General features: G+C 37.1%; 1 protein-coding gene across 1 annotated transcript in view; it reads left to right on the top strand.

The window, feature by feature from the left end:
- The window catches only part of adgrv1 (adhesion G protein-coupled receptor V1), a 132,206-nt gene extending 117,327 nt beyond the window's left edge, over positions 1-14,879 (top strand). The window contains exons 87-90 of the mRNA XM_017452534.3: positions 4,178-4,299; positions 9,554-9,742; positions 11,483-11,657; positions 14,349-14,879. Of these exons, the coding sequence (XP_017308023.2) occupies positions 4,178-4,299; positions 9,554-9,742; positions 11,483-11,657; positions 14,349-14,467 (605 nt within the window). The 3' untranslated portion in view covers positions 14,468-14,879. The remainder of the gene's footprint in view (positions 1-4,177; positions 4,300-9,553; positions 9,743-11,482; positions 11,658-14,348) is intronic.
- The last annotated feature ends 1,104 nt before the right edge of the window (positions 14,880-15,983 follow it).

Here is a 15,983-nt window from a genome sequence, read left to right as displayed (position 1 = left end):
GTCAGGCATTTAAATTTTTGATTGCTTAAGACACATTCAAGCCAAAGCCATGTGTTGCTATATTCTATCTAGTCTGTTTGTCTTCTAGTGCTCAGAACACCATCTGTTTGAAATTACTCAACCATTATGCTTTTACGAACCCATTTAAGTGTTTGTATCACTCACTAAATGAAGTTGTTATATAATGCCGTTTCAGTGTAGTTGATTTTATTGATTTCCTTGTATGGTAGCAGCAAAATGGAAAAGGAAAAGCCAACAAGTCAACAGAGGAATCATTGGCTGCTTTAGTATAGAACATTCACGTAATCTATTGCATCTTTAACATGTTCAGTCATTAGCTTTTACCACAAACGCAGTAAACAGAACAAGAGCAATAAGAGCTCAGAGTGGATGGAGATATACAAAGTAACTGAAGCAAAAATGGAAAAAAATCTAATGTTTACTGTTCAGTTGTCAGGACGAGTTGTCATCATTATATATCCTTGATGGCATAATTTTTTATTATTATTTTTGAGCCTCATTGTACCTTGCACTTTTTCTGGAACACAAGTTTTAGGACTATGCACTGAAGACAATCTTTCAAGTTCATTGCAGGCACATGACGCATTGTTGATCATGGATCTTGATCTTGAGAAGATGACTTTTGCGTGACCCTGCATTTCATGTTTTGCATAACACTTCAGCAGTGTGTTATTAGTTTACACCAGATAAACAACAGGGCCTAGGGAACACGGTGTATGAAACATCTGCTCAGAAATCTTTTGCCGCCAAGAACACTCCCTAAATGCCCGGCCTAGGAAGAGGAGCAGGATGTCCAAATGCCACATCCATTCAGCTCACGTAACCAAACAGACAGATCAGAGTAATTGTTCATCGCAGGAAGAGAATCGCTGGAATCCTTATCTTGGTTGTTCTTCTACACTTGCTAACCTCCAACTTTTCTTGCGTATTACTTACCAGAACTTCTTCCTCCAGTTCTTCCTACCACTTCTTCCTGTTCTGGTAATAACACATCAGCATTTAATATCATAGAAGATTATATAACCCAGACACATTTCAGGCTGAGCTTAATCTGAAATCTGAATGAAGTGTGCAGTAGAGTATGTGCATTACTTCTTTTGCAGATGTCATTCTATTCACTAATGCCTTTCTTCATATAACTAAAAAAACTAAAGTCATGGATTAAATGGCGTGCAGTTCTTTTGAAAAACATCCTGTTTTATTTAGGAAAACCTTTTCACTACACTTGCCTGATCACACAGTTCTTCCTCCACTCCCTCCTACAGAAGTTCCCATTCTTAGTAAAGAAAGAATCTGTAATACTGCTATTGAGAAGAGATTTATAGATAACTTGTAGAGCAGATCATGTAAGCATGAAGTCTCATGGGTAAACATGTTTTTCTTTTAAGCGGCAGCTCTCGGGTCTGTTCTGTCTGTGTAGAGAGATTACTCCTCAGGGTTTTGGGAGCATGCTGCTCAGAGGCAGAGGCCAATTCCTGACCAAAAGAAAGGAATGTACTTATAGGGATGGCAAGCAAGGGTAGGCGATGAGCTAGGGAAGAAGAGATTATTTTGGTGAAACGGTAAGGAAAGCAAGAAAAGGAGGATGAGGGGAAGAGAAAAGGGTGATGGAAAGAGGTGGGTCAAAGTTTTGTGGAAGAAAACAGTTTGCAGGATGATTGACATAAACAGAGGAAGAGAGGCGCATCAGAGCAATGGAAGTAACACTTCTGTACTAGCCCAGTGGGTAAACATTGACTTTTGCAGCCTGTGTTCTCTGTCAAGTGAGGAATGTGTGACCTACGTTTCACATCTAGGTACACCCAGTATATCACCCAGTCCTTAGAGACAGAGACAGAACAAAAATTAGACAATGTTTACTTAATCATTCTTACTACTAGTTTCATAAATGTTATGTTAGCTATCTGGAAACAAGCCAGTCACTTACATGTTGTACATATGTTCAACATACTCGTCATTGAAAGCAATAGGTTGGTCCACCACAAACTTTCAAAGAACTCTGGTAAACAAAATTATTGGATTACCTACACCAAGAGAGATAAATGATTTCTTTCAGATTTCTTTCAGATTTTTTTCAGTTCTTCTTTCAGATTAGGCACATCAGTGGGTAGCTGCCTTTCCATTAGGATAGTCTTTATCTCATGACCACAGAAATGCTGCCTACCTAAAAAGCTAACTTCCAATTGGAAAGCACTGTATGAATTAGTCTATCATTAGAGTTAACATGTACTTCAGGCTCGATTATGATCAAAGTTTTCCAACCTGTTCCCGCCAACCCGACGGATCTTAATGCTGTTGAATTAGCTGAGAAATACAGCTATTACCAAAGCATATGGCACTGTGTTCTGAAAGAAGCATAAGTGGTTCCTAATGTTATTGCAAATGGCAGGTTCCTCTCAGATTCTTTTTTCCAGATGAAAGTCATTTCTAATGGCAGTTGCTGTTTTGGGATGCATGTACAGTGCATCCAGAAAGTATTCACAGCGCTTCACTTTTTCCACATTTTGTTATGTTACAGCCTTATTCCAAAATGGATTAAATTCATTATTTTCCTCAAAATTCTACAAACAATACCCCATAAGGCAGAACAATACTTTCCGGATGCACTGTATGTACATTAGCGACGGGAATGGACTAACATATTTTCCATGCTGATTGAATAGTTGACTTTGGATTTTGAGTATGACACACATGCTAGGATAAGGCATTGGTGTTCCTAATTTGGGATGCAGTTGGTGTAACAAGTGAACCACTGTTTTAATTTATTTTTTTCATTAGAGTTCATCATGATAGATTACATGGGAATAGACTGTGCTGTTATTCCACTGATAACCAACAGCTTTAAGCTACTAAGCTTTAGACATCTTGAAACAGTGAGGGTTTTTTGGACAGTGACTAAGAACAGATGTACCATGAACAGTTAAATAGTGAATTTTCACTCAAGCAGCTTTGCACTTTGAATATTTGAACCTCATTCATCAAAGGAAGCCATTGATGTGCAAACACAACCTATTTTGAGTTTTCAGAAGGTTTCAAATGCAATACATTGCAAATTAATGGAAGTAAGGGAGGTGTTCCAATTCAAATAAGGGTCAAAGTGGTTTTTGTGGACATTGTTCATGGGGTTGTCATTATTCTGTGGTATTAAGTGTTGTTATGTTGTTGGGATTTTTAATGAGGGGGAGAATGTAATTAGTGGCACTGTAGTATTCACTTTATTCTGTCATTAAATTGACATATAAAACAATGTTCAAGGAGTACGTCAGGAAGGTGAGGTAGGCCAGAACTCATATAACTATGGCCCAATCAACATTATCACAACATTATCCCATAGGTCCTCCAAGTCCATATTGGGTGTGAAGTAACATGGATATAATACATTGATTGCAGGTTTTTGGCCAGAGGTTACTACAGGTAAGGGTAGTGGTATTTAGTGGCGGACGTGCATGTACTAATGTCATGATTGATCATTCAAAGTGTGCCTTTGCACGTAGTCTGTGTCACACCGTATCCAAGTCATCAGGTCACTGTGAGTCGCTAAGTGGGGCTGTTTAGTGAAGAGGCTTAAGATAACAAACATGATGTCAGACAAGGTTCAACCCACCAATATCTTGACCTCCAGTTAAAACTCTAAGATGCAAAGGTGCACAATTTTGTAGGAAACTAAGTGCTGATGTTGTGTTATAATGGCAATAATTTAAAATATATATAAAATATATATATATTTTTTACTTTATACAAATGTGTTTTTGATCTTTAACAAGTATGGCATGATTCACAAGCTTTCAGCTTACCTTCACTAAGACCAATTGAAGATGTAATCATTTGCTTGAAAGACTCCCCAAAATGCAGTTGATTGTCCACATTGGGCCAAGCCTCACAGCTCTTGAGTAAAGGCTTCTAATTAAGACTCTCTTAATAAATTCACTTGCCTTGCCAGCCATCTTGGGCATCAGTCCCAGGACCATAAAAATACCCACTCATCTACTTTGCCAAAGCAGAGGATGTTGGATACTATGGAAAATTTGACATGCTAGGGTATTCCAGGCCAGTTTGCTGCACAAAGCAGTGAGCCTGTTTTTCCTGTATTGCATGCTGACTTGTCAAGTGTTTCTTTGTGTTTGTTTACAAGTGTGTCTTGGCTTCTGTTCTCCAGAGGTTCCCATGGTGTTGTACATGTATGCCTTGGTCTCAATGGTGTGTCTGTGGGCTGGCCTGCACATGGCGTACAGATATCTCTGGATGCTTATTCTCCTTGTCATTTTCAACATCTTGTTGGTAAGTGTTATCCATAATCCATTATAAGCAAGGAACAAGCTGTTCTTAGCCACCTGTTGCCCTTTAACTTTGTCGGGTTGTCATTCACTCACCTGTAACTGTGTTTATCCATATTAAGCCACCAGTGATCTTTTCAATGCTTATTTTTCACTTCACATGTTAAGGGTACATGTAAAAAAAAAAAAAAAAAACATTTTTTTTTTTTTTTTTAAAGTAAGCCTGCCTAATTGCTTTCTTTTTCGAAGACTGGTAAGTCTAGTTGTTCTCTTAATTTTATTTATTTATTTATTTTGGATGAGCTGGGAAATTATTTTTGTTGTGTAGTTCACAGATTGACAGGCCGTCGATATCTTTAAGTTTGTAAAAGTTCATTCTTATCTTATCAGTTTATCTTATCTGTATTAATTTTAGCATTGGTACCAAGCCCCAGCTGATAAAGCATTCTGCACAATGTCATATTTGAGAAGAATTATTACTATACAGTACTATAGGGTAGACTGATAAGACATAGTATTTGTCAACACCTGATTGAACTGCAAACCACCAGTAAAACACTGTGAACAAATTGTCCCTATCATTGAGACTACATGTGCAAACTCATTTAAACCTGGCCTATATCAGAACTAAGTAGCCAAAATACCTCCTTACATCTTTTAGCCTATCGATTTTTCTGTGCCCCACTGAGGACTCTTACATAATATTGATTCCTTAAGCTACTGCACACTGAGAGTGAGTTTTGCAATAATCCTTATATAAGGAGTAAGTCGATTTAAGCAGTTGTCAGCAGTATCTACAGGTGAGTTTCAGAAAGAGGAGGATGATAAGACCTATGCTGAAATGGCATGTTCTTCTTTACAGCCCTCTAATCAGTATCTAAAAAATTCCCATCATACAATTTAAATATTTGATCAAATAAAATTGGTCCATGGTTTTAAATATGATGTCATGCAAGCACATGCAAGACTGCAACAAAGATACAATATAAAGCAATGACTATATACACAGATTAGGCTGGCAAACGACCAATAGACAGGTCAAACAAACTATATAAAAGTGAGTCTGATAATCTTCACCATCAGAAACAGAATGCCAACATCTGTCACCCTTCTTCTTTTTTTTTTTTCTTTTTTTTTTTACAATCCTATTTCTTAATTTTTCATGCATTCTTTTCTCATGCCTCATTCGGACACCGTGCATCTGGAGACAGAGCGTGTCAAGGGAGATTTATCCATCACTAATGATTACCTAAAAAGCAAAGTATTTGACCCAGATCTGTATTAGAGCACTTCAGTTCATTAATTAGAAAATACACTTAAAAAAGGCATTGATAAAGCTACAGTAACGAACAAGGCAACTAATATTATTCTAATATTATTGGGTTAGTAGGGTTTAGAGGAGTGGTTAAAGAATACTGTAGACACTGTTTGTTATTTGTTATATTACAAGAAGCTGTCTTTATTGTATGTCTGTTATTTGGTAACGCTTCATGATGTGAGTTTGTAATTCATTTTGACTGATCATTAGCTAATCACAAAAAAAACAGGTATTAAAAGTTATTTATAACCTTATTGATTCTGATTGTTCAGAAGGTGTTGATTAATTATCAGCCGGGTAAATGTGAGGCAGTGAGTGTGCCATAAATGCTTCATTCTTTATTGCACAACGTCTTTGAAACATCTTATAATGTTTACCAGCTGGCTATTTTATGAAGTGATAAAGTAAATTAAGAGCACACAACCTAATGAGCAGATGTGAATGCACTGTGCCTTTATCACAAAGGGAACTGATCAGCATTGTGGTATTATGGGATGCTGCCCTGGGCCTCTCACTCATCCTGTTGATAAATATGACCTGGGTAAACTCATGGAAGTTTACATGGAACATTTTTGATGAATGTACTCATAATTAATAAGTCAGACACTTGATCATGTTCAAAAAGCGATAATTATTTTTATACCAACCTGTTTTTTTGCGCGCACACACACACACACACACACACACACACACACACACACACACCCCAGATGGAGACAGATGGTGTCCATCTATAAATGCAGGTTTATCAGATTTTGGGATGGATGAGTCCAGGTTTACTCTGAGATTGCTTTGGGACAGAGGGCAGAAAATGATGCATAATAGGTTCTAAGTATACTAACACCTACAAACCTAATTTACATTCAACAATTTTTTTTTAATATTCTTCCACTTTTAGATCAAGTGTATGTAAACATAATGTAATATACGTATATATTAATAATTTTATTTACACCATGCTATGTGAATCCATGATTTTCTAGTACAGAATTTCAAATAGTAATAGCTTGTTGTACAGCTCTATCAAAAAGCATACCAGTATGCAGAGGGCTGCAGCAATGATGCTGAAAGCAAAACTACACCATTAAGCCATAACATGAGTCAGAGCTCAGACTTTTGGCAGCACAATCGGGACCTACACAATATTAGGCAGGTGGTTTTAATGTTAAGGCTGATCCGTGTATACCAGCACATTTGTTTTGTCTTGTCTGGCAGTTTTCTTAAACCTACACATGCAAAATGTCTGCATGGATGACTAAACAGACACATGCACTGGGTGGACTGAAATATGAGGAATGTAGTGATTAAAAATATAGATCAAGCTGCTGCGCAAACACTCAAAACAGACTGAAGTCAAACCATTTATCTTTGACGTGTTAAAGGATTAATTTGCAGTATACCTATGTTAGAGGCATTTCAACCTTTCAGCAGCTTTGCCACATTTGTATTTTTCAGTTGCTTTTCTTGCTGCCATTGTAGCAGTTTGAGTCTGTTTTCAATAATCTTCACTTCACTTCCCCTCTCTTTTCATGGACGCTTTTTTTCCGTGACGCCGATTTTCCATGTTGATCTTGTTGGTCTTTGTTGTGTCCCCGTTGCGTTAACTGTAGTAAGTTGTTTAATGGTGCTGTTCTGTCTGTTAGTGTTTAGGCTTTCACGAAAGAGCACCTACGATTTTGTGCCAAGTGTTTTGTGTGTCATGTTGATGTGAGTACAGAAGAAAGTATACACATGACTATACAGTCTGTTATTCTTTCTTGGTCAGTGACAAGAACTTGAATGGAGTAATTTTTTTGCTTGAAATAATCGTTTTTGTAACATGTATGTGCGTTGTGTTTGCTTTTTCTGTTAATATTTCTTCGTGGTTTATCTGTTTTTAGCAATAATGGGATGTGAATGTGTTTCGATTAAAACAGGAAATAGTCATTTTAAAAAATGTATACGCATTCCTGAGCCTTTAATTAATCAAAGTGGTAGTAAAGGGCACAGATGCAGGTTGCAATACATCTGTTTTTCCCTCACAGTATCTCATTAGCAAATTTGGCCCTGACAGAACAAAATCGCATGTCCACACCACATTTCCATCTCTGTTTCAACACTTATGGCCAGATCCAGGACGGAAAATGTCTCGTGATAAATATGAAGATAATTAAATTGTCGTGGTACTATTTACATGGCCACACTCTTTGCTTTGTCAGTAAACTCTGCAGCATGGTTCATTACCAGCATAAATCAGGATTGTGAGTGATGGAGCACGTGGCCACAATTAGATTTCCTTTCCTATTTTTGGGCTCGAATAGATCCATAGTTCCATCTTCATTGTGCTACTCATCCTGTTATTACTGACGTGAGCACTGTGTCAAAAGGATATGTTTATTACAGTATTGGTATTAAGTTAGCAATACACGTTTATCTTCTTGTTTGGTCATTCATTAATTTACCTTATTGTATAAGTCCCTCTTACTCAATCGATCTCGATTGTCTCTTACTCTTCCTATAAAAGTTCCTTTTGTGTCCCGTTTCTGTACTCACTGACCCATCAGCTGGATCTGGAGACTTGGTTAGATGACACACAAGGGTAATTAAGCATGCAGTGATAGCCTCTAGTCATTTGTGTGCTAATTTGCTTGGAAAGGACCTTTGATTATGCTCCACTCACCTCATCATACACCATTCAGCAGAACTTAGCAGCGATTTATGGTCCAGTAAAATGGGATAATGCAGGGCTACAAATGTATTCGCTCTGGATTACCTAGCCCCTCATTTGTGAGGACATACACACCTGTGTGTTTGTCTTTCCTGGGCTGGAAAGAAGAAAATAGTATCCTATTATGTGTTGGTGAGAAAAATCTTAATGGTTGCTGATTCTTGGGGGGAAATACATCAGTTGAAAATCAGCAGCCAAAATATACCTGCTATTAGTATCAGGCCATTGTTTCCACCAGGAGAAAGTCTATCTAGTGATATTAAATATTAGCTGTTTGATGTGTTTTCAGTGCTTTAACTGGGCACTCAGTAGAGCACATTTTAAGACATCCTACACTCTTAGAAATTGCTCCTCAAACATTCTATCGGAGAGGGTTCCTGTAGAACTTTTTTACGAAGCTAAGAAACTTCATAAAATATCCAAAGAACTACAAGAACCTTAAGAGTATAGGCCATACCATACTCTCTGTGCCAAGACTAAAACTACTTTGTCTGTCGTTACTTTAAATTCAACCATATATGCTATAGAGCCTTTCTCTATCAAAGAGGGTTCCTAGTAGAAGCTAAAGAATCTGGAGTGAGCTGAACAAGTTGCTGTACTTATTAACAATAAAGGTGGAAAAATGCAATTGAAGATCAAGGCTACCAGGAATTGTTCAATTGTACATTGTTCTGTAACAGCTTCATGGGACATCTCTTGCAACATCTTTTATATTCATCATATACAGTACATTTGAGCCCATAGCCCATTTTGCCTTACATCTTTCATGGACTGGGTTTGTGCTCTGATGTTTAGTGGTAGTGAGGTATTTTGCACCTGCATGAGCTGCCTGATTATCAGTTCAGTGCTACTGTCTAAAATGATGTGCAAACCATGACCTTCCCAACTAACTATTATGTCATGCTGATGGGAATGACGTCATTCTGTTGCAAAATCTTGCGTGAGGAATTTCCTGACTGTGTGATTTGCAGTCTTTGCTCTCTAGCTGGAAGGCAAATATGGACCGTTCCACAGATGGTCTTTTGAAGACGATTTACAGTGACTTTGTGAAATAAACTATGCACCATAAGATGTAGTTTAACTAGTTAACTCTGTGTCAATGCTCAGAATTGTGTATATACTGAAGTTATTACTGTAGACAAGCTTATAGGATCTTTAAGGGAAGTCTTTAAAATAAGTATTAAAAAATTTTCACTGCTTTGCACATTTTAATCCGTTACTTTGTGTCCGCAGGGCCTGTACGTGTTTGCGGTCTACTTCCTCATGCATAACCAGCTGTGCTGGCCTGCCAAGGCTACTTACACAGTGGAGATGAACGGCCATGACAGTGCCGACGGAGTGTTTCAGAGCAGCGGCGCAGCCACAGTGGGGGGAGGAGAGATCAGCAAGTCTACACAAAACCTCATCAGTGCCATGGAGGAGGTGTGCGAATTCATTTATCATTCAATTTAATGGATATAATGAAATATATTTATATTACTATTTATAGAATTGCAAAAATTACTTACCAGTAATGGCACTGATTGACCATGGCTAATTATTTCGATTTTACTACCACGGACAACAGTCCATTATCCAAAATACAGCTGGACACCGGCTGTTTTATTGGATACACACTAAAATGGTTAGTTAAATTTGTTGACCAGATATCTGACTCAGCAATCGGCTCTATGTAAAATGTGTGATTGAGTTACTCAATACCTCAGCCACCCAGAAGGTCTTGATTGCTATGTGATTTGTTGATTTCAGTTTAATTTTTTAATTATGTTGCTGGTAAATTGCACACGCAATTCCTTTTATCCAGGTCCTGAAGTCCTAATCAGTGGGTGAGCTACTTTGGCATCTATTCTGTCACTACAGAGCAAAAAAAAAATCCTGATTAGATCATTTTCCTTTCTGTGTCACGATTTTAACCCTTCGTTTTCAACCAGAATTTAACTATGCAATGACACACTGTCACTACAATATTAGCATTGGTTAAATGAGCCTCCTTATTCTCTGTCATTTTCCTAGCAGTGACAGAAAACCTTGGGGATTTCCCTCAGCTTTCATTTTCAGTTTGTTCTGATTTCAGTTGCATGTTATTTACAGTGCAGATTTTATCAGAAAAGTTAAATGATCTAAGCGCCAAAGTGTCTGTCTATGTGTTTGTGTCATCAGACACCTATTTATCACTTCTCAGGAAGTGCCTCTCGGCATGCTGGAATTTTGTTTGCTTTCAGAACATGAAAACACACGCACACACGCACACACACACACACACAGAGTCCTTTACTGTAAATCTCTAGGGAATCGAAGCTGCTAAAATCATAAGATTACTCAAAAATAAAAGTAAAGAAGCAACCTTCCCTCACTGAATTATTTCATTTTCCCTTTACTGAATTATTTTATTTTTCCTTTACAGAATTGTGAATTATGAAGACAAAGCTTTGAAAAAAAAGCGCATTATATTATTATATGTTATAGTCTGAAATTCTAACAGGTATTAAAGTGCTATGTGAATGAAATCTTTGGTGGTATATTGCAGCATCATAATACAGGTATCCAGACTTGGTTCAAATAGCTAGTCTAAAACGGTAGATTAGACTTGAAAGCCTGACTAATCCTGTTCCATTCATAAAAGTACAAAACTCTAGGTTATCGTATCCAGCTTAGAGAGAAGCCACTGTGATGGGTGGTGGAGTTGAGGGCTAGCTTTCTGTTTAGCCATTATGAAAGGATATAATAAATATGGCAGTGCCTAATTTGCTTAGCTTTGGACAAGCTGTCCTGATTATGTTATTCACTTACTGGTGCCTGGGACATGGAACAAGTGGAGTGGCTTTTGCCTCATTTACTGCCAATGCTGCCACTTCCTTAGTGTGACAAGTAGAAGTGAAGTCATCAATATATAGAGACTCATAGAGAGAACTCATTCTCTATTCACTTCACAACACTGATCGCTCACATAACTGGCAGAGGCAGTGTGTACACCCAGTAGTTCTCACTCTGCTGATAGGTAGCTGTAAAATGGTTCTTACTTCTTCTTGTGTTTATGTTTTATAAACACTCTAAATGCCATTTAGTTGATGGTGTGGTCTGCAACCCTTAATGCTGTACCTGGAGACAGAACATAACAGGAGGGTTAATAGATCGTATGTTTGCATTTTCCTTCTGCTCCAGATCTCGGCAGACTGGGAGAGAGCTTCTTTACGGCCTAGTATTGAACCCAGCAGTGTGTTTAAAGAGGCCCCTCAGAGTGGCACTTACCCCCCTGAAGGTGGCTTCGTTAACACAACTCTCGTCCAAGATGAGGAGTCCCAGGAGTTTGATGACCTTATATTTGCCTTAAAGACCGGTATGATTTCCTTTAAAAACATCACATACTACATTGTCGTATTTTACTTTTTGAATAACATTTGACATCAGGGTTATTCTCTCTTTGCCTCTGCAGTGTTGCTGATATGTTAGAGTACTCCTCTTAGTAAATAAATCTTGTGTTGACTTTCAGTTTAGCCAGTATGAAAGTCAGTGGGGGTCTGCCTTCAGTAATTTATTAGATTAATGGGATACTGTGCAACTCTGTGATATATTATGGTTCAGCTTCACTATTTCCCCATAATGGAGTAATTACACTTTGCCCAGCAGGATAATAAGCCTTTATAACTGAGTATGTGCACATTTAATTTTAGCTCAGGATGTACACAGTATTTATTTCTGGTTACTAAAACTGTTTATGCATATTTTAATGTACAATGTTAACAAAATTGCAAAGACTAAATGTTTCTTAATGCCAGTTAGCAGCTTGACCTTTCACCAGTTCATCATTTGAAGTGCATTTAGCCCCAGTTAAAGATGACTGCTGCCTGAAAATCAAGGAGCCATTTGATTGAGTGGCCTGGAGGAAATCAGGCTTTACCTTTTCAATGGTTAATCCAGCAACCCCATCCAAATTATTTCTCCAAGTCTGCTAAATAAATATGTGTTGAAAGCAAGACCTGAAATGTTTTTGACCTGAAATGAATAATTTCATAAAGGTCATATATCACAAAGCTTCTAAAATTGCACATCTTTCATGTTAATATTCAAATAAAGTTGTATGCCCTGTTTCTATCTCTCTGCATGAGCCCTCATGCAAAGATTTGCTTAACTGATCAGCCAATTTAGCTGGTGTTGAAAGCTTTACAGCTTTTAGACCATTCTATTATCAGTTTTATATAAACTCTGTTCTAACAGTCATGTCAGAAGCTTCACCAAGTCATCATCAAAAGCAACAAAATATTAAAACATATTTGAAACAGGATGATTAGATACTAAAATTTATGATGATAGATCTTGTTTTGCAGATGGAACTATAAATAGTTAAAAACTATGATGTTCTTTAATAAATGAAAAATTGTTAGTGTTGGTGATTTGCTGTGGTATAAGAGGAATAAAACACTTGGTGTCAGGCCACATCACACCACATGTCATGTAATGATAATGTTTGAATAACAGCATGCCCCTTCATGTTTATTTCTTTAGTTAATTGAGAGAGGAGACTGTCAAACTCAACAAAGCTGTATTCTAAGAATTTCTATGATCTATTTATACGTGCAAAGACCATCTTCTCACAGTTGGAGAACTGGCCTTGAGGAAGTCTGATAATAATTTAGACCAAGAACAATATGTGATTTTTGTTACTATCCTAGTTACATAAAATACTTTATCTATAATTCATGTCTAGTTAGGATACATGCACAATTCAATGTCTCCGTAGAAATATTTATAGCGTCATGCGTTATAATGTAATTAACCTGTAGTGAGATTTGTGTTACTTTTACTAGAAATATATACAATATACATTAACTGAGAGCGAACCTCTGAGAGGTCAGGGGCCACATGAGTAATAATATTAATCATATTGTATATAATCTATATTAATTTAATGTAATAATAATGTGTATCTTTTTTTTAATATACAATTGTTGCCTAAGCAATCACAAAGAAGAGCAGAGAAAAGAAGAGCCATAGCTTTATGCAAAGCGATTCAAGAGTCATTTGTAGTTTCACTCATGATATGTATGTAGTTTCACTAGTTTATGTAGTCTATGTAGTTTCACTCATGATTTATATAACAGCAGAGTAGTGAAAAAACAGTTTTTGACAAAATCCAAGATGGTCAATAGGAAGTACACTTGAATGTCAGATGTTAGTGTGCATTCACTTCAGCATACTTGGGGGAATTATAGAAAAATGAACTGTGAATTTAGCTCAAATTCTTCAAATGGTATAAGGGAAAAAATTTTAGATGTTACAGTTTTTGACCACAAGTTTTCACAGCCATGAAACCTCTTGGGTACATTCAGGTTGTCCTGAAGATATGTTTCATGATCCTGGAGATTTTTTGTGATGTTTATGTATCTGCATTGCTGAGATACACCCTCACATCCTGTTTTTTATTGTTGCATTTGCCAGTGAGTTACAGGAGAATGGTTTTGAATATGAAAATTTTTCTTTATAACTTTTGTTCAGACAGGTCTCAAGATGATGTGAGCCCAATTTGGTGAAGATTGGACAAAATTTGGAGGGGGAGTAGCAAACAGCTCAATTAAATATAAGCATTTTTAACATGTTATTGTAACTTTTTTGTTACACTAAATTTGTTGCATAGCCTGAAGCTGCCTACCAAGTTTTGTGTCAGTGCACAAAGGCATTGCTGAGATACAGCCTCACAACCTGTTTGGTGGCTTTACTAGTCAGAGTCATTAAGGACAAACTATTTGGAGTATTCAAAATTCTCTTGATAATGATGGTGAGCCTTTCTCTGAAGATGACATGTGCCAAATGTGGTGATGATTGAACAAAATCTGTAGGACAATTAACAAAAAAAAACTGGTTTTGACAAAATCCAACATGGTGGAAAATCGGTTTAAGCAGAAGTTGCATCATAGGGAATCCAGGGATGCCTAGCTTTTGTGTAGTGTAGTTGCCATGAAGTGGCCACTGAGTATGTGCGTGGATGTTGTATGATTAGCTCTTAACACTATTTATATGACAAACTCCACAGGTTCTTGTCTAAACCTGAGTGACAGCGAGTCAATCCACGGCAGTCATGATGGCACAAGCGTGGCCAACTCCCAGATCGTTGAGCTCCGGCGCATTCCCATCGCAGACACACACCTGTAACCTCGCTGCTTTTAAACTGAATCCATATGAACCAGCCAGCAGTATTTTTGTACTGGTACCAGCTTTGCACTAAATTTACCACAGTTTTAATTTCTCATAGACTTTGAGCTGTTTTTTATACCTGGAGTTTTGTCAATACTTCTGATCTTTTTATAAACATATATATATATATATATATATATATATATATATATATATATATATATATATATATATATATATATATATATATATATGTGTGTATGTATGTATGTATGTATGTATGTATATGTGAATTGTCACTACAGTGATTTTGTGAAGTTTATAACAGATGTAAATATCATGTATTGTAGATTGAGAAGTACATGGGCAATCTGGCCCTGGAGTTCACCTGCTTGTTGTTGTAACAGATAATAAAAAATATGGAGTTTTATTCAGGTTGTCTGTGTGTCATCTATTTGCTGTTGCTTTGAGCTTGAATTTAATGTAGTTGTATTGCAGTAGGTTTTTTGAGTACTTCAGGGGCTAAGATGTGGAAGGATGTCCTGTGTAATTTCTCAAAATATCAAGTGCAAAACATTACAAAACAGTTGATCTCCTGGGAGGGTTTTGCTGCCAGGCATTTCTGTTTATACACTTTGTACAGCAGATAAGTTGAGGGCACGCGATTGCAAGTGTATTCTGATTTTCTATAAAAAACAATCTGAAAGCGGTGCTTTTTACTCTTTGCATCTGCCATTGCAATACCATTAGCATTTGGATCCTCACAAAAAAGCTTAAGATGTATAAGATACCTGTGTTACAGACTACTTCTGTTAATGCTTCCCTTTATGCTGTGCATTACACCAGGTTACACCAGGTACCTGTATGACACTGTTGATCTCAAATGTCCCAGACAAAGTTGATGAATAGATTGTAGTTAGTCATATGTGCTGCTATCTTTAGGTTGACAAACTGGTTCAGCGACTGAAGCAAAAGCATGCAAATCTGTGATCTGTGGGCAAACAACTTAAGCACATACAAGTAGAGTCTACCACTAAACAACAAAAACATTCAAAAACATTCTTGCTACAGTATGCAATTATGATGAGGATATATAATATAAAACATGACCATAGGCTATAGAGCAATTGTACTGCCACGGCCTGACTTAATAACGTATGTGCCTAGATACACACATACACTATGCTTACTAATAAACAGACAATGGTGCTCTGTTCAGAAGAAATGTAAAGAGATATATTCGCACAATATGTACTGTCCTTGTTGAACAGATATAGTCAGTAATACAGTAGATCACGAAAAAGAGACCAGCTTACTGACTAATTGCTGACTCATTTAAAGGTATTAAACTATATGACTTTAGGCTTTTTCAAAGTGATCTCGAACAATAGTTCCACACTTCACATTACATATCCAGTTGAAACCACAGGCTGTTTGTGTTTTTGCCTGGAGAACAGCCTCTGACCTTGAATTGACTTTAGATTTCAGAGTCAACAATTCCTAAATACAAGCCTGCCTCATGTTTAGAGGCCAA

The sequence above is a fragment of the Ictalurus punctatus genome, chromosome 22 (genome assembly GCF_001660625.3).
Source record: "Ictalurus punctatus breed USDA103 chromosome 22, Coco_2.0, whole genome shotgun sequence".
Lineage (NCBI taxonomy): Eukaryota > Metazoa > Chordata > Actinopteri > Siluriformes > Ictaluridae > Ictalurus > Ictalurus punctatus.
The sequence above is the reverse complement of the archived record's forward strand: the minus strand, read 5'-3'. Positions and strand labels throughout refer to the sequence as shown.